The sequence below is a fragment of the Monodelphis domestica genome, chromosome 5, assembly GCF_027887165.1.
Source record: "Monodelphis domestica isolate mMonDom1 chromosome 5, mMonDom1.pri, whole genome shotgun sequence".
Lineage (NCBI taxonomy): Eukaryota > Metazoa > Chordata > Mammalia > Didelphimorphia > Didelphidae > Monodelphis > Monodelphis domestica.
In genome coordinates, this window is record NC_077231.1 from 269,566,323 (window position 1) to 269,588,722 (window position 22,400).

The window sequence follows — 22,400 nt, forward strand, 5'->3', positions numbered from 1 at the left end:
GAGCCAAGCTATATCTCCTCAAGAGTTCTTTCCATTGTGGGTGGCTGTGGGAAACAGGCTATTCCCAAGCCTTTCGGGTTCAGGGATTCTAGATTATCTCCTCATTGGGATCTCAAACTTAACATATCCAAAACAGAACCCATTATATCCCTGCCTTGAATACTCCATATTCCTGACTTTACTATTAGAGTCAAGAGTACTACCATCATCCCAGTCACCCAGGCAACCTCAGCATTATTCTCCACCTCTCACTCTCACCCTACATCTTTATTCTTTTGTCATCTTTTGTTATTTTTACTTTCAAATCATTTTGAAAGTCCGATTCTTCTCATTCGTACAGCCACTACCCTTGTATTGGCCCTCATCGGACTTCACCTGGATTACTACAACCATCTTCTAAATGGTCTCCCTGCCTCAGTCTCTCTCCATTCCATTATTTCCTCCACTCAGATGCCAAAGTGAATTTCCTAAAGCCCAAGTCTGACTCACACTGCTCCCTACTCAATAAACTCCAGTGGATCTCTATTGACTCCAGGATCAAATATAATCTCCTCTGTTTGACTTTCAAAGACTTTCACAACCTGGACCTGTCCTACCATTATGGTCTTCTTATACTTTACTCTGTGGGCACTACAATCCAGCCTCAGTGGCCCACTTACCGTTCTTCATACATGACACTTGAGTTTGGAATCTCTTGAGTTTGTAATGGTGGTCTCCTGTGCCTAGAATGCTCTCTCCTCTGGCTACCGTGTAGAAAAAGCTTTCCTGGCTCACTTAAAGATTTGGCTCAGATTTTAACTTCTTTATGAGTTCTTTCCCATCCTGTCTTCATCCTCCTTACCCCCACCATCAATGCTTTCCAACTGAGTTATCTTCACCCTAAGTATCCATAGTTACTTGCATGTTGTCTTTTCCCTTAGAAGGTGAACTCCTTGAGGTCAGAGACCATTTTTTTGTTTGCCTTTCCTTTGAAACTCCAGTGCTTATCACAGTGTCTAGCAGATAGTAAGTGCTAAGAAATGGTTGCTGACTGACTGATAATAAAATTGATACATAAAACATGGAATTAAGGGTATGCTAGTAAATGTCTAACAATCAGCTCTCCATCTTAAATGGCCATGACACACTTTTAAGATTAATCTTCACTGTTAGTATTTTATCTTTCACTTTTTTTAAGTCTAGACAATTAACAAAACAAAAAGTCAAGCCCTGATTTGTAACAATCATCAATCTCTGATTTGTAAATGCTCACAATGAAAAGTAAACAATTGATTCTCAGAGCCAGATGAAACTGGCTCCAGTACAGTCTTACAAAGGTCCTATGAATGGAGGATATAATTTTGTTCTAAAGTAAAAGATTAAGAAACTTATTGAGTCTCTTCTTTCTTTGGAGTCAGATGAGAATGGGTTGTCTTTATCCAAATCTTAAATAGTTGTGTCCTTTGGGTACAGATTATCACTACAAGAAGAAAAAAATTAAATTGAATTGAATTTAAATTTTAAAAAATTAGATTGAATTATATGACAAAATGTGGAGTTTGCACTCGATAACCTTCACATTGGTGTCAAGCATCTTGGTCATGTCTATATCTCCTTGTTGGATCTTTGTTTGACATTATAATCAGAGTTCTTTTTGTAGTGTTATCTCCATTATATTTTAAGGAAACTTACATGATTTTGACATATTCATATGAGACATTTTGAAGAAAGTTATAATAGAGGTTTTGCTCTACCTTGGCAAATGCTTTTTCATAGTCAACAAATAATCATACTACATCATTATCATTCTACACTTCATAGATGTGGTCTGCAGTATAATATTTTTTATAAAAGCTTTGTCTATTCCCTTCTTGAATTTCACTAAGAATGCCCTTGATGTTACAAATTATTATTATATTAATTAGGAAAAATAAAATATTATATGTAAAAAAAGGATGCTTTTGACTTATATGTAGAAGAATGGAAATTTCTTGAAGATAAGAACAGGGTTAATTTTTACCTTTCTTTGTATCCCCAGAAATTACCACAGTGCTTTGTATATCACAAGAACTTAGGAAATACTTGCTGATTGATTTATTATTCCCATAAAATTGTAGAATTATAAAAGTAAGCATATGTTTCAGAAGCTGATATTTTATTGGTCATTGGAAGTCATAAGTGGATCAGTTGCTCAAGTATCTACTATAAGGTTTACAACTTAGAAGCAAAGAGGCTCCACGAGCAACCTGGGAGTCATTTGAGTTGTGCTTCAGAAACATCTTTGGTTTGTTGTACAAATGATATTGTAAAACTATTATTTATGGCTCCAAGATTCCACTAAGTAGCTACAATATATTCACTTCCCACTTTCACCAACTAAAGGTGCCCACATGTTAGAGATGAGTTTCTCTGGTCATTAAATCTACATTTAATCATACTACAGAAAGCATCAGAGAACAAGTATCCCAGCTTTTTTCTTCTCTGAAATATAAATATTGCCCACATAGCCCAAGATTTCTTAGGAAGGCTGAGAATCTATTATTTTTCAATCAGCAAATAGACAGAGGTCCCTTAATAAATATTTTCCCAAGGATTCAAATTTCTATTGACTGGGGGATGGAAGAGTCTAGATTTTCCTTGACATGTTTGAATTATTGTGTTTCCAGGATACTTTCTGTCTATGTATGTGGTATTCTGGTACATTTGCATTGTCTCGAGTTGTTATGGCTTGTCTATCACTTTTCAGTGTTTACTTTATAAAATAGCTTGGTGGAACTCACCCAGTTTACATGAATAGTTTTTTATAATAACTATTTGATAGGCTTCAAATTGTTTTTGAGGTAATGAGTAAACTTTGTCCTTATCAATAAAAGTAACATTTAATTTCTAGGTTTAACAAAAACCTCAAAGATTTTTTAAATACAAAGATAAGCTCTGAAAAGTTCCTGGTGGTATTAAAAATAATTTTTGGCAAAGATAAATTCTACAAAGTGTTTAAAAAAGTAGGAGACAATTGAAAAGATATCAGATTGATTATCATTTCTTTAGACTCATTGTTTCTGAGTCCTCTTTAGATTGTTTCTGGATGGAACCAAGATTATAGGTAAGGAAATGTGCGCCTTTTCCATTTCAGCAGAAGGAAAGAGATTTAAGAACTCATTATCATCATCATCATTATAGAAATTCTGCTGGTAGGCCAAAGGACAGCAATTAATTTGGGTGGTTCCTTCAGAAAAGCTTTAGCGATCAGATATGAGACACATTTCAAAATCTACCTTTGCTCATCACTTGTCATTCCAGGCTCCTTAATTCACTCTGGAAAAGAGAGTGAGGCTGATGACTTTGCACATCTTTGCCTCACGTAAATTCAATTTACACACAAGTTAAGAAATCACAGTTCATTGGTCCTCTTCCATAATGAAGGATGAACAACAAAAATGACAACACCACCATTCCCGAAACTTCTGAATATGTCTAGAATATTGATTCTCTTTTGAATATGACTAAAAACAATAATAACATATATATATGTCATTTGTATGATGTGCTAGGCACTGTGCTAAGTACATTATTATCTCATTGAATCCTTAGAACAACTGGGAGGTAGATGCTATTATGATTCCTACTTTATAGTTGAGGAAACTAAGGCAGATAGTGGTTAAGGACTTGCCCAGAGTCACATAGCAAGCTTACGAACTTACTGACAGACTGATATTACCAAATATAATTTTAATGGTGAATTCATTAAGAGAAATTAAATGAATGCCTTGGACCAAGTTGGGGACAGGCATTAGAATCCTGCTTGGTATGCATTGTCAGCATCTGGCAAAAATTTTGTCTTTTTTTGTGTTCAAGTACTTTAAAGTCACTCAAATCCCACATCTAATACAAAGCAGCCTTAGTTTGACTTCATGTGGATAAGATTCATGTGGATGTCTCTTGGGTGACTAATGCTTGGAAACTGACCTATAGAGAGGACATTTTAAATAAAATGAAACAGAAAATTGGTCATTTGAAAAGATACGCATCCATATGTTAGCTGAACTGTTTAAAAATATTTTTCTGTTATTAGATCACATTATATCTCTAGTTACACAATATTAGTTCTACTGAGATGTATAGATGAAATCTGGATTCTCTTTGTACATGGGCCTAAGAGTAAACTATATCTCTCATACGAAGAGCAGACTAGCTAAGTTTGGTAAGACTTATCAACAGAATGGTGACCATGAGCTTTTTGTTTTTTTTTTCTACAATGACTCAAATCAACAATTTACTAAAGGTGTAGAGAGGTGATGATATGCATAGGAGAAGGGATCAATCACTAATAAAAGCTTTGATCTTGATGCATTAGAGTAAAATGTAATTTGCATTCATTTATTGTTCAGCAAATATTTATGTCATGAAAAGTGTTGGATCACTACAACTTGAGGACAGGATCATCACCTTCTATTTTCTGTGTCATTCAGTGACCAGGACAGTAATTGTCACTCAATGAATCGCTAACCTAGCCTGCTCACTTATTAAAAGACACATAAATGATGGAATCTAGAAATAGTTGGACTAGACACCTGATTGACTCATCAAAGAATCATCTTATAGCTATGTAAAAATAGACCTGAATGAAGCCACTAAAAAATTTCTCTAATAGCATTGAAAAGAAAGTACAGTTTAAAAATTTTTTTGTTTATTGTATTTTTTTCAATTCTATGGACATGTAAAGATAAACATTTCCCAAAATGTGCATGATTTTAAATATTGAAGAAATACTGAAAATAATCAATCATCCCTCTGATTTGTTAGGTTTGGGCAGGGGCTCGGGAAACAGAAGCAGCCCTGTTGGCCACTGCTTGTGGAAACGTGCCTCCCAGTTCCCTCATTGTTCCAAGAAATATCTTCACTGCAGTGTTTCAATCCCAGGGTGCCCCAGGACAAGGCTTCTCTGCATCATTCATAAGTAGTAAGTACCATAATTCCAGTTTACACTATAAGGCTCAAGGATGTCATAACTGAGGCTGGAACAACAGCAGGACTTAGTAGGCAGAAGATGCATAAAACTAGGATAAATCTGGGGATGGGGGGAGGTTGATCCTGTGGTCAATGGGCTGAAAGAGTGGACTCCAAAAGGACGTAAATATCCATTAAGCAACCAATGTCACCTTTGAGGGAAGTCTCTATAGATTGCCCCAGGGCTATGTCTACTTTGATTTAATGTTTTTATCAATGACTGGGATGAAGACCTAGATGACAGCCATATTGAATTGGCAGATGTCAAAGCTAGGAGGGATCAATAACATAATGAAGGACACAATCAGGAACCCCCCAAAATCTTAACAGGTTTGAATGATAGTTTAAATATAAGAAGGTAAAACTGATTATAAATAAATATAAAAAGAATTATACTTGAGTTTAGAAAACCAACTTTACAAATGTTGTGATTTATAAATGCCAAATAGGCAAGGGGTTCCTAAGCTACTATTAATATGAGAAAGATCAAGGCTTAGAGTAGACTGAAAGCTTTCTAGATGAGACAGTGGTACAGTATGGTGGTCAAGAAATTTTTTGTCTAATTATTGCCAATTATACCTTCTCTAGTGTGGGGAGGGAGATACCTGGGAATTTTAATATAAGAAACAAACTAATTTTAAAAATTAAAAAAACTTAGGCTGCATTAGGAAAGGAATAGCATTCAAAACATGTAATATGATGGAAGTAATCAGACTATACTTAGAAGACTGTGTTCTGTTTTGAGAAGCATTAAAAATACATGAAAAAGATGGAGGTTTTCAGTGGAAGGTTACCAGGATGGTGAAGAAACCTCCACACTGTGTTGCTTGAGGATTTGTTGAAAGAGTTGGGGATGTTTAGCCTTAGAAAAGGCAAGTCTTAGAAACATGATAACCACTGTTAAAAAGTTGTCATGCGCATTAGGGATTAAAGTGGTGAGAAGCAATTAAGAAGCATTTAACTTTGATCTGGACTTAAGGAAAATATTACTAACAATTAGAGTTATCCAGAAGTGAGATGGACTGTTTTAGGAAATGGTCAGCTTCCCATTGCTAGAACTCTTTAAAGTAAGACCAAATGACCATTTGGAGGAATTTTGTCAAGGGGTTTCCTGTCCAAGTACAGTTGGAAAAACAGTTTTGAGTCCCCTTCTGTGACTCTTAGAGTTGAGGAAGGCAAAGCTTACTGTCAAGGATCTATCAATCCAGAGATAAAAACTGGCCAAAGGTAGGTCTGGAACTAGGCGATAAACCCTTCAAAGAATGAGCAAGCAAAACCTGAACACAAAATCAAGTTCAGTAAATGGGGTGCAGAGATTGTTGTGGGTAACAGCAATTGGGCAACACTTAGGAAGGTCTAGGCGTACATGTCAGAGATCTGCTCATAGGAAAACTGGTTTAGGGATGGGAACCCTAGTAAGCATTCCCTGAGCCTTATTTGACTTTGCTCCTGATATCAAGAAAGTCCTCAATCCATCCTCCTTATCTGTTGGATTCTTGTCCATTCTTTAGGACCCAAACCATAGGATGCCTTCCTTGATTCTCAGTTTGCAGTATAGATTTCAGATTTCACACAGCACTTTGTTTTGTACTGCTTTCATGTCGTTTATCATTCATTGTTGTGTATCATAGTTATTTACATATGCTCTCCCTCTCCTAGACTATTTAATCTCCATGAGATCAGAGACAATGGTTCATATTTTGTATGTCCCCATAGCACACAACAGTTACTTACTGTTTGTTTAATTTGTTTGTTTGAACCCTTGCATTCCAGATCTCTCCTATGCCTATAGTGGTTCTGGACAATAATAATAATTTTACTTAATTTATTTAATACTAACCCTTATCCTTCTTCCTAAAAAGACTGAAGGGTTGTATAAAACATAAGAGATGGTGAAATTCTTCCATGCCACTGAAGTTGGCAAAATTTGAGAACCATAATTGAGTCCTGATTGGCTGAATGAAATGAAATATAGCTTGACACATAGATGATTCACACTGAAGATTCTCTGCAGATGGTTCAAGTATTGTTCCTTCATGTGGCAGCATGGGCTCACTATTGTGATCCCTTTCCAAAACTGTAGAATTGACATATTTGGGGTTCTTCTCAAGCAAGAATTCTCAACTGCTTTGTGTTGTGAACTCCTTTAATAATGAAAATTTTTAATACTTTCTCAGAATAATGTTTTTAAATAAAAAAAATACAAAGAATCACAGAGGAAACTAATTATATTGAAATGAAATCATCAAAGTATATTTTTTTAAATGTACAAACTCCACTAGGTTAAGAAACCCGTCCTAGTGTTAGGTAAATAATAAAGAACATTTGAACTACACTGGGAAGTGGAGGGAAGAGGGTAGGAAGGGACAAGAAGTTAATCTCAAAACATTTTTTCAAACCATCTCATTTCCTCTTGAGTAATGTATCGGAATCATTCCCATGTGATCCTCAGCATGGTGGAGATGTTGCAGCAGAACCTAACACTGTTGCTTGATACTTTCCCCTCAGAAGAAGCAACAGATTGTCCTTTTGCTTTTTGCCAGTATCTGTTGCTTTCCTCACCCACCACAGATGTGACTGCTCTCAAAGGAAGAGAACTCAGCTGTGGCAGTGCTAGTCAGATCACAGTGTTAAGATCACTTTTTTTCATTAGTATCTTTTGGTTTTTGCAAGTAAGAACAACATCAGCAATGAAGATAAAGTTCCCTGAATCCTACATCCCAAATCCTTACCCCTCCTGAATAAAAATGGAGTTTGGGCTTTGCTCTGGAGTTGTATGTATGGTCATGTCGAGGACTGATGGTGATTAAAAGCCCATTTGACTCAATTCCTCTTTTCAACTGGCAGTTAAAATCTAATTAGGCTTTTTTCTTCTTGAAATATTTTTAACTCAAGTTTCAAAGTAAAATTTCCTCCTGAAGCATTATGATTCAAGGGTATGTGTTTTATATTAGGATGGGAACTGTTCACTCGGTTTTTAAAATGTGCCTTCATATTCTTTTAGCATCAACCCTTCTTTATTCTGAGTTTCTATTCTTATAAGTTTTGATTCTATGCCACCTCAAGGGCAAATCCCAGCTCTGAGTGCAACATTTCTATATGTTAAGGCTAGTTCTCAACACCCGCCATTGCCCAATAAAAGGAGGCATCATGGCATAGTAGAAGTATCACTATATTTAGAGCCAGGGGACATGGAGGCTAATCTTTGCTCTTCCATTTGCTATGGGTATTGCCTTAAACAAATTGTTGACATCTTTAGGTTTCAGTTTTCCAATCTGTAAAATCAAGGAGGGCTGAACTTGATATCTATAACTCCTGATTCTATGTTATGTTCCACATAGGCAAAAGTCCGGTTCAACAAAAGAATTGGAAGTATCTTTGCATGGTATTATAATGGACTGATCGTTATGATCTTGGTTTTGCCTTCAATACATAATGCAACATGCTTATGTATATTCCTACAAGAAATACCTGGAATGAGTTAAAATAAGCGATACTGCCCTAATAAAAACACTTTGAGATTTTTTTTTAACCATGAAAAAAATTCATGGGAACTATCTGTTGAAATTAACGAGGTCTAAATGAGATTCATAATTTTATTAAGCATTTATTAATATAATGTTTTCATGTTGAAAATGTTCTGTTGTCAGGTATGTGGTTCAAGTAAATTATGCGGAGTTTTGTTTTTGTTTTTTATTTATTCAACCATATCATTGCTAGGGAGATTTTCTATCCAGAACTAATGTGTGACTTGACTAATGAATGAAACATAATGGGTTCTGACTTGAGAAAGAGAAAGGGAGAAGAAAAGTGGCTGCTTTACTGCTCTCCTCATGTGGCAGGGAAATATTTCCTTTCGACTGGAGAAAAATAGGCATTAGATTTTTCTTTTGACTTCAGTGAGCATCGGGCTCTTGTGTGGTTGCTTCTTTCTTTTATGTTGGATGCTGAGAAAGGATGCAGTTACTTACTGGGAGAACAAGGAGGTGGGAAAGATAAAACAATGAGTACTTCAGCTCAGGCTAAGGGAGCATTGTGCTAATGAAGCCCCAGTTTAGATTGGAAAGAATTTTATAGATGATCCAGTCTAACTCCCCTCATTTTATAAATGAGTAAACTGAGGACCAGAGAGATTAAATAATTTATACAAGGATGTAAGAAGCCCAGAGTTCTCTGACTAAAATCCAATATTTTCCCACATTTCACCAGAGTGGTCCATCAAGAAAAAGCATTCCCAGGGTATTCTGTCACTGTCAGCTCAAAGTAGAAAGCAAAAGTTCTGGAAAGGACTTTAAAATTGTGTGTGTGTGTGTGTGTGTAGAACAGCTGTGTTCAGTCAGATATGTTAAGGAAAAATCACTGGGAAGAATTTTTGACTATGACCTGAGATGTAAATCATCATTTAGACTGATGTAATGAAGGAGGAAACCAATATTAGCACCAAACTGTGCTTGGGCAGTTTGTTGTTTTGCAAGTTGCTTTTGAAATGCCATTAAAATATCATATGGCTTAAATCCGATTCAATTAAATTAAATTTTAAAAATTCAGAATCTGGTGTTATCAAGGTATGTTGCAAATAGGAAAAATGACCTATTTCCTGTACTTTGAAAATTTACAATCTATTAGCATGCAAAGGATCTATATACAAAGACATATGATACAGAGTAGAATATGATAGCCAGAAAAGTCTAGATCAAGTGTTCTAAGAAATCAGAGAAAGGAGAACACTTGCCACTGAGAGTGGGGATATCAGGGAAAACTTAAAAGAAGTGGTTTTTGCATTAGCCTTAGAAAAAAGAAAAATTTCATCAGTAGTTATCTAAAGAGAGTGTGTTCTTGGCATGTGATATGAATTCAAAGAGGCAGGATGAAGTATAAAGATTATAAAATCAATCATGATAAATCTAACCAAGGCAGAGACAGACACCTTAGGTCTACTGAAACTGAGGCACCATTACCACCTAGTGACAGTTACATAAAATTGCAGGTTAGAATACATTTTAAAGAATATTTTAGGTGAATCCTTTTTTAAAGATTGCACTGTTAACTATGAGACTTTTTTACTTTTAAAAAATTTATGATTTGTTTTTAACATTTCTTTCCTTCTTAATATTTGTAATTGCTCAATGATCTCCTGGATCTTTTTACTTTGTAGCAGTTCATATAGGTCTTGCCAGGTTTTTTGAAGCCACTCCTGTGATATGGAAATCACATTAAAAGACTAATATATATTAATTTAAGGTCGCCAAGGAATTCAGTTATGTAATTCCTAAATGAAAACTCAAGTCAGCAGTCAACCTTTTATGGAGTTTTTTAATTACTAACAGGAGGAAGAAAGGTATGAGAGAGAGAGAGAGAGAGAGAGAGAGAGAGAGAAAGGAGAGAGAAGGGAATAGGGCTTAAATACCCACTCTGCTTAGGCTGGGCCAAAGGCCCAAGGCCTTGGATAGCAGAGGCAAAGAAAAGAGATCAGTTCCTATCACTCACGTGACCAAAATGGAGAAACAGTCTGAGGGCCTCCACCTCAAGCACCAGGCTCCAACAACCTTTCCTCCACACAGGAAGTCCCCAGACTCCTCAGCTGTCCTCTACCTCACTTCCTGTGTCTCACTTGTCCCAATGGTGGCTCTAGCTTAACCCAGGACCGCCCAGAGGTCTGTTTCCTTTGCACATGTCTGTTGAAGGTCATATTCTCAAATAATTAAATCTTGAGCTTTGCTGCAGCCCTTCCTAAATCCTGTTACCCTGAGTAGGGTGGAGATTGTAGTTTCCAAGACCTGATTCTGTCATTCCAAGTATCTCTATTGTTATTGATCAGGAAATAGCCAAATCCCATCCTCTAAAGAATGGTTTGAACAGGGTTGAGTAGTTTTGAAATTCACACTCCCTTCTTCATGTCTTAAAGCAAGCTATGAGTTTTTCAGTGACAGCAAACATCACAAATATTAACACACCAAGTACCTAGGAGCACATGGTACTAGACCAAATTAGCATAGACAAAGCACTCTCTTTCTAGAAGTCTGAAATTTTAGGCTAAGTGGACCAAAAATAATTACATTAAATGAAGGAGCTTCTGGGAAAGCAATGGTCTAGAAGTCATGTCTGGTCTAGTCCCAAACTTGCTACTAATTAGTTGGGTAGTCCATAAATTTCTTCATCTATAAAATGAATATAAAATAAATTGGACTCTAAGATCCCATCAAGGCATGGACATGATTCTCTGTGAGCATATAAATATAAATACTAAAATAAAAGCATGAAACCAGGACATTATAGTATACTGTCTACTGATTTTCATGACTAAATACAATTTTGGGTATAGTGCAGGAATACTAGCTATATGCATTTAGTTTAGAAAGTCATGGGGAAAGCAGCTAGGAGTTGAACTCTAGTTAGAGTAAATTGTTGTCCAAAACAGTTGGAATTCAATGAGAGATTTCTTGCAAGTCTAACATTAATAATCATAGTCTAATATTTCAAGCATTTTAAAATCTTCTGTGAGCTTTGCATATAACACATCATATGATTTTCAGAACCCTTTCAGGGAGGCTCTATGACAATTCCCATTTAACAGATGAAGAAAACAAAGTTGATCGAGGTGAAAGCATTTGCCCGGGGTCACACAAAAGTATTTGAATAGAGAATCGTACTCTTGTCTTCATCATTTCAAGTAGAATTAGGGGAAGTTAGCTAAGCATATTGCAGCTTCGGGTAGAATGATTGATGGAAAGAATGAGAGAGTTCCTTTGAAATTAGGGATTCTTGCACTGAGCAGTGAATAAGATAAATTATTGAAGTATCAAAGGAGTTTAGGAGGGAAGGGCTAAAGTCATGAATTCTGCAAATGAAATTCAGATTATGGCTTTTCCCTGATTTCTGTGTATTATATTCTTACTGTATATCACAGTTTGACTGGATGTAGTAATCCTGCATACAGAATCACAGGAGGAAGTGAGTTGGCTAATAAGAGAATGAATTGGGAAATAGGGGGGCTTTTTTCCTTTCATTTTTTCCCACAACTAATGTTTTCCATGGAACACAATTATGATGGAGTAACCAAAAAGACACTCACTCTAGTTCTATTAACAGAATTAATTTCTTTAAAATAAATAGGTATGTCTATGGATGTATACTCTGAAGTTATGAATTTTTTCATCAGTATTATTCATTTTTATAAATATCATTTGCTACTTATGCCCTTCTAATGTCAGTGATCTTAGAGGGTTCCTAGAGCCCTAAGAGGTTACTAGAGAGTAAGTTATAGAACCAGAGCTGATTTGGGTTGGTGAAGAGAATTTCTTCACTGTAAGTTCCCTTCTCAGAGAGAGAAAGAGAGACAGACAGACAGAGACAAAGAGAGACAGAAAGGCAGAGAGACAAAGACAGCGACAGAGAGATTTATCCCTATTAAGGCATTTAAACGTGGAATTTGCCCATGATGACCTAGTGCGTTTGCAGTGAGATTTCTGTTCATCACTTAATCCACTGAACCATGTAACTTTTTCTAAATATAGAAAACTTGCTCCCCTCTTCTGTTAGCCATGGAGCCCAAATACCTGGACTGTGCTTTACTGGGAGTTGCGGACACAAAGTAGTCGAGGCATCGTGACTCTTTGCTAGCCTCACAAATCCAGCTGAAGATGGCTGGAATGACAACCTCTCTCCCCCAACCACCCCATTTCTGATGCTATTTCTCCTCTTTGTCTCTATCACACAGGATGTGGGGCTAACTTCACAAGCCCTTCTGGGTACATTGTTTCTCCCAACTATCCAAGTCAGTATGATAACAACATGAACTGCAACTATATCATCAAGGCAGAACCACAAGAAATGGTCATCTTAAATTTTCAGTCTTTTCACCTAGAAGGTAAGTGTTTATTGCTTTTTGTTGCCCTTCCTGCCCCCCACCTTTGGTCTTTCAGAGGGGATAAGGGTCTACACTTCTGCTTCCATGTAGCTTATTACTCAGTGAAGATCCAATATCTATGACCCTGCCTTAGATGCTATTGATGTGACCCCAGGAAAGTCACTAAACCTCCCTCAGCCTTACTTTCTGCAAAAGTAAAATTAAAAAATGTGGTCTTAATGGCCTCTGAGATCCATTCCAGAACTAGATCTAGGATCCTGTGTCCAAATCTGAACAGTTCCCAAATAATAATACCATGAAGAAAATTTTTCTGGTAGCGTTAAATGGAATATCATTTGGGAACTTCCCAGATGAGCAGGACACACATTTCTCAAAGGGAAACATTCAGGATCGCCAAAATAAAGGATTTCTGCTTTCACCAGTAGATATATTAATCTTCCTCCATGCAGATTGGCTTAAATGATCCTCAAGTGGCATTGTCATATGATACAATTATGGTATTATTAATAACCAGAATTTTATTGCTTATATGAGTTGAAAATTAAGTAGAACCAGTACAATGACCATAAGTAGGCTAATATAACTGCCCCCCCCCCAGGTAAACTTAACACTGTTTATTACAATGATCAAACTCAGCCCTGGAAAAGAATTAAAGAAATATACCTGCCTCCCATTATTTCAGAAGTGGCAGCTTAGGGATATGGAATAGTCCATATACTAGCAGACAGAATTGGGACTGAACTGCTTTTATCCCTTTTCCTTCTTCAGTATTTGTTTGTCACTAGTGATTATTGGCTGTACAGGGAAGAGGAAAATTATATTCAGAAATCAATGTAACATAGAAACAAATGGTCAGTTAAAATTAAATGTTTGAGTCCTAAGAATCTGAAGGTTTCATTTCTAAGCAAATTGTTGATGACTCGGTAGTTCTTTAAAAAGCAAAGAAACTATTTTTCTTATTATTACCAGTTACAGTAAAAGTAAGTTTTATTGTTTTTTTTATGAAATAACAATGACATGATAAAAATGAGAGAGGGACAGAGAGGGAGGAAGGGAGAAAAGGGAGGGGAGAGGAAGAAGAGGAGGAGGAAGAGAATCATATCCCCTTCTCCATGGGTCTTTAACTAGAACCCCAAACTCCCTCGCATTCCTTCTAATGTGAGCCATCCGAGATTACAAGCAGTATGATGTAATATATAAACAGAAGTGTTTTTCCTAAGCAAGGTCAAATATTTTCATTGCAGAGACTGCTTCCGCCCCCCTCCCCTTTTGTTTTCATTAGATATAGGAGATAGGTAAGGTTACAGAAAAGAAAGCATGATTCTCCCAGAAAGGTCGTACAAAAGACCAAGCATTGATGAGTCAGAGAATGCTGATATAACTCGTGTCTTCTAATAAAGACATCAGCTATAAAGAATGAGTGCTGTCCTGCAGACTACCGCCATCCATGCCAAATTAGCAACAAGGCACTGGAATGCTGCCAGAGCCCAGGTTGTACCAACCTGATAATACTGCTAAGTAAGTAAGTCTAATGGGCAGTGGATTAATGGCAAGAAAACTGGGCTTGGAGTCAGATGGCCAGGCTTCTTCTTCACACTGCCTTTTCTACTTCTGCTTGTGTGACTGCTTAAAGGACTTCATCTCTCTCCCTCTCTCAGTTTTCTCATCCCAAAATAAAGGGTTGAATTAGATAATTCACAGCAAGTGACCTAACACCCATGTTTTGATGAATGGCAATCAAGAGGCATCGTGAATAGAGCAGGGGAAGTCAGGAAAACTTGAATTCAAATCTTGCTTCAGACACTTCTTGACTGTGTGACTTAACCTAATTTTGCCTCCAGTTTCCTTATCTCAAAATAATTTCTCCCCCTTTAAAATATAGCAATAACACAGATCTAAAAATGGCACTATCTCTAAAGACCTCATAATAATTTCATAATATATAATAATTTTATAATAAAATAATATCTACTTCATAGAGTTATTGAAAGAAATGTAAAGAACTTTATAAACTTAAAGCAGAATATAAGTTTTATTCCGAATATTTTTATTGGTGTTGTTAAATGTACTCTTCTAATATGGTACCTTCACCATAGTCTGTACTTTTATTTGGGAAATGGAAGTCATGGTAGCCCTTCCCTCACATAATTGTTGTGAGGATCAAAGGAGATAGTGCATGAAAAGCACTTTGCAAATCACAGTGTTCTATAAATATGTTTGCTACATTACAAGATCGTAGCAATCTAATTTCAGGTACCTTGTTTAAGAAAGTACTTTTGTCTCGGTCGGCTTTGATTAGGACTTTGATTAGGATAATACCTTCTTAACTTTAGTATAGCCTATTTGTTTTATTCTTGTGTTTGTTTTGTTTTCCTTATATTTCCCAGTTCTAGTGGTTCTAGGAATGCCTCCTTCATTATATCAGTGAGTTCCAAAAGACTTAGAGCAATTTAAAGCTCCACTGAGACTTTGGGATACCTTTTATATCTCTGCAACTTCTTTCTACTCAAATAAATTTAATCGGAATTGTATAAAAATTACAAAAGATATTTACTTTTGAAAATTTATGATTTTTGTCTCAAGATGGCACATGAAATCAGTCTTAACATGTATATCAATATTCTTTGGTAGCATACTTTATTTCATCAAAAATTTATCAGCTTCTCTGAAACGGAGGCTTTGAGAGATTCAGTGACTTGTCCATGATCATATATGGCCAATAAATGTCTGAGGTGGGGTTTGGTTTCATGACTTCTGCCTCCCCATTAAGCATTAGTTCCTGTATGCTCCAGAGTCACCACAAAAAAAAAAATTGCAAAATTCTGAGTGGTTCAATTAGAATAGAGATCTCATTTCACGTGGTCAGTAACAGATAACAACTATGATTCTGTCTACATTCACATGATAAGAGCAGATATGACTAGGAGATGTGGTTGTTCCGAGTGCTCATGACTCATTGAAGTGGCTCTCATACATAGGACTGGGATTTCCATCCAACGAGATGGCGCCAGTGAATCAGGAAGATCAGATCTTTCTGCCGCATCTCATCCTACTGTGTTTTGGTAGAGCCATTTTAAATAACTTTGCAGCAACCGCAGGGAAGGCACTTTTCTGTGCCTTAGTTTCTCCACCTTTAAAATGATAGCAGTGACACAGATCTAAAAATGGCACTGTCTGTAAAGGACTTATCAGAGCAAAATTTCAATCTATTTTCCCTAATGCTTGAGCCACTCTCCAATAATAAATTAGATACTTGGGTATATTTTTAAACCACTTTGTGCCAATACCATTCAATAAAAAAAAAGACATTAAGACTAAGGAAGGAAGATCTGTTACCTGCCCTCTAAATTATTTCCTGTTTTATAGTGGAGCACTGAGGACAAATGCCTATCAGAAAGAAAACTAGAAATACAAGGAGTTAAAAATGAAAATATTAATTCTTTCCTTGATTCACTTTGTTGGTCATGGAATCTTTTTTTCCCCTATTCTGTATTTTTTTGAGTAACAAGAAGGAAACCCCAAGGTGACTTGGGATTCTATATTGTTGGTATTTGCATTTTTCTATCCAATAAGGTTATATCGCACCATCTGGATCATTTGTCACTTTATTTACTTCATTTAAAATGTCAATTCTCTGTTCCCTGCCCAACCCTAACAACCCAGACCCAAGATGATATTGCTCAACTCTCTGGCATCCCTTTGCTCAGCTTTCTCAACCATTTCCAAGGAATTTAGAAAGGAGACTCATTTTGCAATACATTATTGTGAATATAATTGGAAGGGGCCTTAGATGCCGTCACATGCAAATCCTTCATTTTACAGATGGGGAAATTAAGATATAGTGAGATTAAATTGTTTGCTCAGTATCATCCAGCTAATGTTTGAAGCAAGATTTTAACCCAGATCTTGCTGAATCCAGATCCAGTACCTTATCCACTACATCATCCTGCTTTTAAAAAAAGGCTCCTATTAATATTTCATTCAAATTGGCCAAGCAATGAATGGAGGCAATTTATTTTTATATGATCTCTTGCTTGTGCATGTTAGCGGTAATGCTCCAGTTGCTATGTATTTAGTGGCCATTTTCTGGGCACTCACCAAGCTCAGTTCTGCAATGGCATACATTTCTCTCTCTAACTGAATTTTTTCTCCATCTGCACTACCCCTAGAGACTGAGAATATGTGCTATTAAATCAGTATAAAGTTGACCAGACACACAACACATTTTGGTAATTGGTACTGCTTACAACACATTTCATTCCAATATTTTTCCCTTTTTGTTTTTCTTTAAGACAGTTTAAAACTTTTTTTTCTCATAATGATAAATGAGTGTAAACTAAAGGAAGTTTTGGCCATTCTCAAGCATTTTTTTGCATCTTGATACTTCCCCATTTCTCTGAGAAATAATTGTAGCTTGAGTTTAAATTCAGTAGCAATAGTATTATCTGAGTTTCTTTTCTGTAGCTCTTTGGGAACTATCACAGCGAGATGGTAGAGCAGTATTTCTATTGTTGTTTCTATTATGTTATATTACATGGTACCTTGTACTATAGGTACTCAATAAAATTAAATTTTGAGGAATGTATTATATATTAATAGAGAATATTGATGAAAGATGAGTTGATTTATAATTATTAGAAGCTAACAGCTGTCAGAACATGCATTGACGTATTGTAATATTATTTTTAGTAATACATTTTCAAGATAACATTAAGATATGTACATCTAATTTTATTTCATATTTTCAACAACTTATTTAAATAGCTTTTGGCATATTTAAAAGAATATAGATTATCTATAACCTTTCTGGTCTTAAACAGTTGTGCTTTTGTTTTTTTCATTAACAAACTTTTTTTTAACTTTATATATCTTTTGCTACTTACATGTAATAACAAATTTCCACACAAGTTTTCTTAAGTTATGTGATCAAACTTATCTCCCTCCCTCCCTTTCCTTCCCCCTTTTGATGCTAGAAGGCAATTGAATCATGCAAAATATAATCCCATAATTGTTCATTTTTGTCAGTGAGTAATCTTATAAAACCAAACCCCCAAAACATAAATCCAAATAAATAATTTTCAAAAATCATATGCTTTCATCTGCATTCTGACTCCAACAGTTCTTTGTCATGTACCTCAGAATTGTCCTGGATCATTATTAATAAACTTTTTATAGGGTGTCCACTGTAAAAAAAAAAATGACTACTGCATTCTAAGTATACCAAAGGCAAAGATTTTTCATCCATCTTAATCTTTGATTGTTTGTCATTGTACTAAACTCAGATGATTGGCAGAATCTTATGATTCTCTTGTTCAAATATGCAGGATTTTATGACCATAAAGTACTACTCCAGAGGCCTTTTATAATATGAAGGTGAATCTGGGCTTTAAAAAACCCAAGTACAGACTATGAGCATTGACAGTTTCTCCCAGTCTGATATGGTTCCAAGAAAGAAAGATCATGTCTGCTGTCTGAAGACTAGTCTAGTGTTAGAACAGAAAGCATCTTCTTTGGAAGGTTGGTCTAGAAGTAATGGATAACATAATTCTGAGACATGATACCTTTTGGACTCTCACCATATTCTTTATTAAGCTATCAAATTCTAAAAGAACTTTTGGTGACTTACTAATAAAAAGTTCTAATGTTATAATTTAGTGTTTGATTTGTCAGCCTTAAAACATGGAACCTAGCCACTTCTCATTTTCTCCATTATTTGTTTAGTGGTAAATACTGTAATCTTTGTAAGCATTTAATGAGTCAAATGATGACAACTCATTTATCCTTCAAATTTTTAAGGGTTTTGGACTTACATCGAGTCAATAAAAATTTATTAAGCACTTACTATGTGCTGAACACCATATGTGTGTGTGTTTATATAGGATATAAAGAAAAGCAGAAAAATCAAACACAGACACACACATATACCATTTCCTGCTCTCTAGAAGCTCACACTCTGATGGGGAAGACAGCTTACAAACAACTGTATATAAACAAAATATGGACAGCATAAGACGAAAAGACTCTCAGAGAGAAAGGAATCTCCTTAAGGAGAATTGAGAAGACTTTCTGACAGACGCTGAGATTTTAATTGAAGGAAGCCAGAAAAGTCAGGAGGGGGAGATGAGGAAGTACAAAATTTTAAAATAAAACCATATCTTTGTCTTAATTATTTGGATCTTGAGGACTGTTGCTAAATTGTTGTAATTGATTTGATTTTTCATGATTCCTTCTTGCTTGACAAGCAGTCCTTACTTTGTTCAATGTATACACTATGCACATGATAGATATAATTTCAGGGAGATTTTCCTTTCCAAAACTATTTTCCCTAGTACATAATAAGTATCTCACTTAAGAGCATAGTAGACTTTTAAAAGCCCATTTTTTGTAAGAAAAGTAGAATTTTATGTGAATGTTTAGAAAAAAGAACTCAATTATCTGACTAAATATTAATTTAATATTACAATTTTAAATTAAATAGACTGCTGCCATGAGTCTTACCCCTCTAATTGGGCAATCCATACAAGACACTATGTGTATCCCTGAACTTCATTGCCAAGAAGCTGGTTATATACTGCTAAGTCAATCAAGAAAGCAACTGGTGATTCTACCTATGAGGTTCTAACTAGAGCCTAATAGTCCCAGGCATAGAATTAATTTATAACCCCACCTCCCTCCACCAAAGAAAAGTAGGTGATAAATGCTGGCTTTCTTCCTTATGCCTTTTGACTTTTTGCCCCTTATTTTTTCTCCTTTTGAAAAAGTCTTCCAGAAAGATCTTGATACTCACTTGCCCCCTAATTGACTTTTTGTCAATGCACTTATAATTGGTTTTGTTCATTTTCCCTCTTATTTTCCTCTTATCCCCAAAATTATTGTAATTTCCTTTTAAAGCTGTAACATTTGGATATACCTCTAGTTAAAGTTATGTTACTTATGTTTTCATGATCCATTGGGAAGACTGGTCCCCCAAAGGATCACAGGGGGGACGTGTATTGATTTAGAATCTTGAACCCTAGAGACTACCTTTCCCACAATACCCTTTTCCTTTTCCTGTTTGTGCATCTACTTACATGGGGGGACTTTTGAGTTTCTGTTTTCCGCCCACTTGGGCTCTCGGGTTCCATGGTGGAAGAGGGAGGAGCAGATTTTGGTTTTTGCTAGCCTTACTTCCTTATACTTCAAGATAAATATTTTTAAAATATTATTAAATATAATACTTGGAGTATCAGATATTAATTTTAATATTTACAAGATTAAACTTACCATACTGGAGACTCACCTTTGTTTCGTCAAAGATCATAATCTGACTTTGTGTGCAAAGTGCTAAGCAACACACACTTTTCAAAATGCATCACGAGTCACATTAGAATCTTGTAATCCCATTTATTATCAGGACATGCAAGCTGTAGCATGCATGGAGAGAGTCTACAGATGACAGCATATTCATCTAGTTTTTGGACCTGGTTCAAAATACTTAATAGCAGTATGACCATGGACAGCTCACCTAAACACTGAACTTTAGACAATTCTGTAACATTATAAATTATAGATACATCATGATCTGTGCCAGTGAAGAGAGTTCATTCCCACAAGGAAAAAAATCATGCATAATTGATTTGTTGACATATTCTGCACAATGATTTAAATGAGAGAGAGAGAGAGAGCATTGTAGAGTTAGTCAGCTTTGGTTCATCCCCACATGGACAGGCACTTAACATGGCCCTGCTGTAATTGTACCACTAGTGAAATGGAAATGGACACGATATCCAATGCTTCCTTCTCTTAGTGGATGCTCTGATGACTGATGGTCCAGCGTCTGTAAAGCTACAAGAATTCCATGAAATATCATAAAATTTTGTTTTCATGCTTACTGCTATTAATTTTCACTATTTTGTCACTAATTATTGTCTATCTCATCTATTTTTTTAATAGTGCCCTCAGAATTAAGTGGAGGTTGTATCAATGATGGAATAAAAATTATCCGAGGTTACCAGGCATCCTCCACACCCACTGCTACATTTTGTGGTAATGAAATTCCTGAAAGCATAAGTGTTTCTGGCCCGATGACACTCCACTTCTACACTAATTCTCATAACACAGACTTTGGATTCAAAGCAACGTATAGAAAAATCCGTGAGTAGCCATAATAATGTCATTTGGTTTTAAAATACCAAGTCATGTTTGAGGCATTTTTCTTTCTGATTTAGATAGAGCCAATATAGAGCTAAGTTCATGGATCTTAGAGAAAAATATTAGTCATTAAGTACAAGACCTTAGCTAAATATGTTCTTAACTGGTTTCCCTAAATAATGTTTCTCTGAAGAATATTTAGACCTGGTAGTTTTGTTTCATGGAGCTCCCAATGCCAATGAATTAAGCCAGTTTAAAAAAATCTTATGTGTACATATTATGATATATAAGAAATCCATTAATGAACATTCCTTTCTGAAATAAAATCCTACAAAACTGCTCTCATAAAAGAAAAAACTAATACTTGGACCAATTTTACTCTAGGAAATTAAAATTGGGAGTATTCATTTGGGAAATTTCATACCAAACCCATTTTTCTTTTTTGCCATTTAGTATCTAGATAGCATAATAAAGTGGTCTTTTGGACTTCAGTAATTGAGAAAAATATCTCAGTTCTCTGTTTGATTTAGCTAGTCAATCAGGACATGAAATTCAGATTGTTTAATTTAAAATTATTGCAAAATAATATTATATTTCTTGTTTTGAATAAGCTAGATATATTATTATTGGGTCATTTCCCCCTTCTCCATGAAGGAGTTGTCTAGTTTGTTTTCTGGGAACAATTTTGCTCCCTTATCAAAACTCCAGTGAATCCAGTACCACACAAGCCTGAGAAATACTCCCTTATTGTCTTTCTCCTTTTCTTGACCAAAGCCATTGCCAAATGTGGATGTTAAATAGTTTCCTTTCAGATAAATCACGTCAGAACCCATCAGCCCCACAGAACAGCAGTGAAGGATGTAAATGGTCATTTAGTCATGAACAAGGGCTTTCATAATTCACTCACATTCACCACTCTCTGAATTGTGACTTCTGACATTTGTGAAGTATGGCGCTGGCTTTGTGTGGCTGCCGGCCCAGACAAAAAAGATCTGAGTAATTAACATTCCTTCCTCTGGTTTTATTGTTGGTTAAAGAGGAGAATTGATTTCCTTGACTGCCTTGGCATAACTGCTGCTCTGGCTGCTTACTCTTTTGCTTTCTCTTTTCCTTAGTTTTTGTCCCCCATTTTCCTAGGATACTGTTTATGAGACTCACTGTCTCCTTCGTGAGATCTCCATTTAAAGGGAGAGTTTGGGCCTGAATAAGATTGCCAACCCCCTGATAATGGATGTGTATGTGTTTGGATTATTTAGGTGCTCAAACACTTGTAAAGACTACGTAATTCAGCATTAAAAAGAAAACTTACGAAGCATTATATAGGGTCCCACAATCTACCCACAATCTCAACAAAATGTTACACTTTTGCTTTGATGAAGATTGAGCTAGAACCCAAACCTGAATGGTCCTTCAAACA

At 35.8% G+C, this 22,400-nt stretch overlaps 1 protein-coding gene across 1 annotated transcript in view; it reads left to right on the forward strand.

Moving 5' to 3' along the window:
- CUBN (cubilin) overlaps positions 1-22,400 on the forward strand; it is a 299,720-nt gene that overhangs the window by 230,344 nt on the left and 46,976 nt on the right. Inside the window, exons 55-57 of the mRNA XM_001377343.4 lie at positions 4,783-4,939; positions 12,704-12,853; positions 20,786-20,986. Coding sequence (XP_001377380.2) covers positions 4,783-4,939; positions 12,704-12,853; positions 20,786-20,986 — 508 coding nt within the window. The remainder of the gene's footprint in view (positions 1-4,782; positions 4,940-12,703; positions 12,854-20,785; positions 20,987-22,400) is intronic.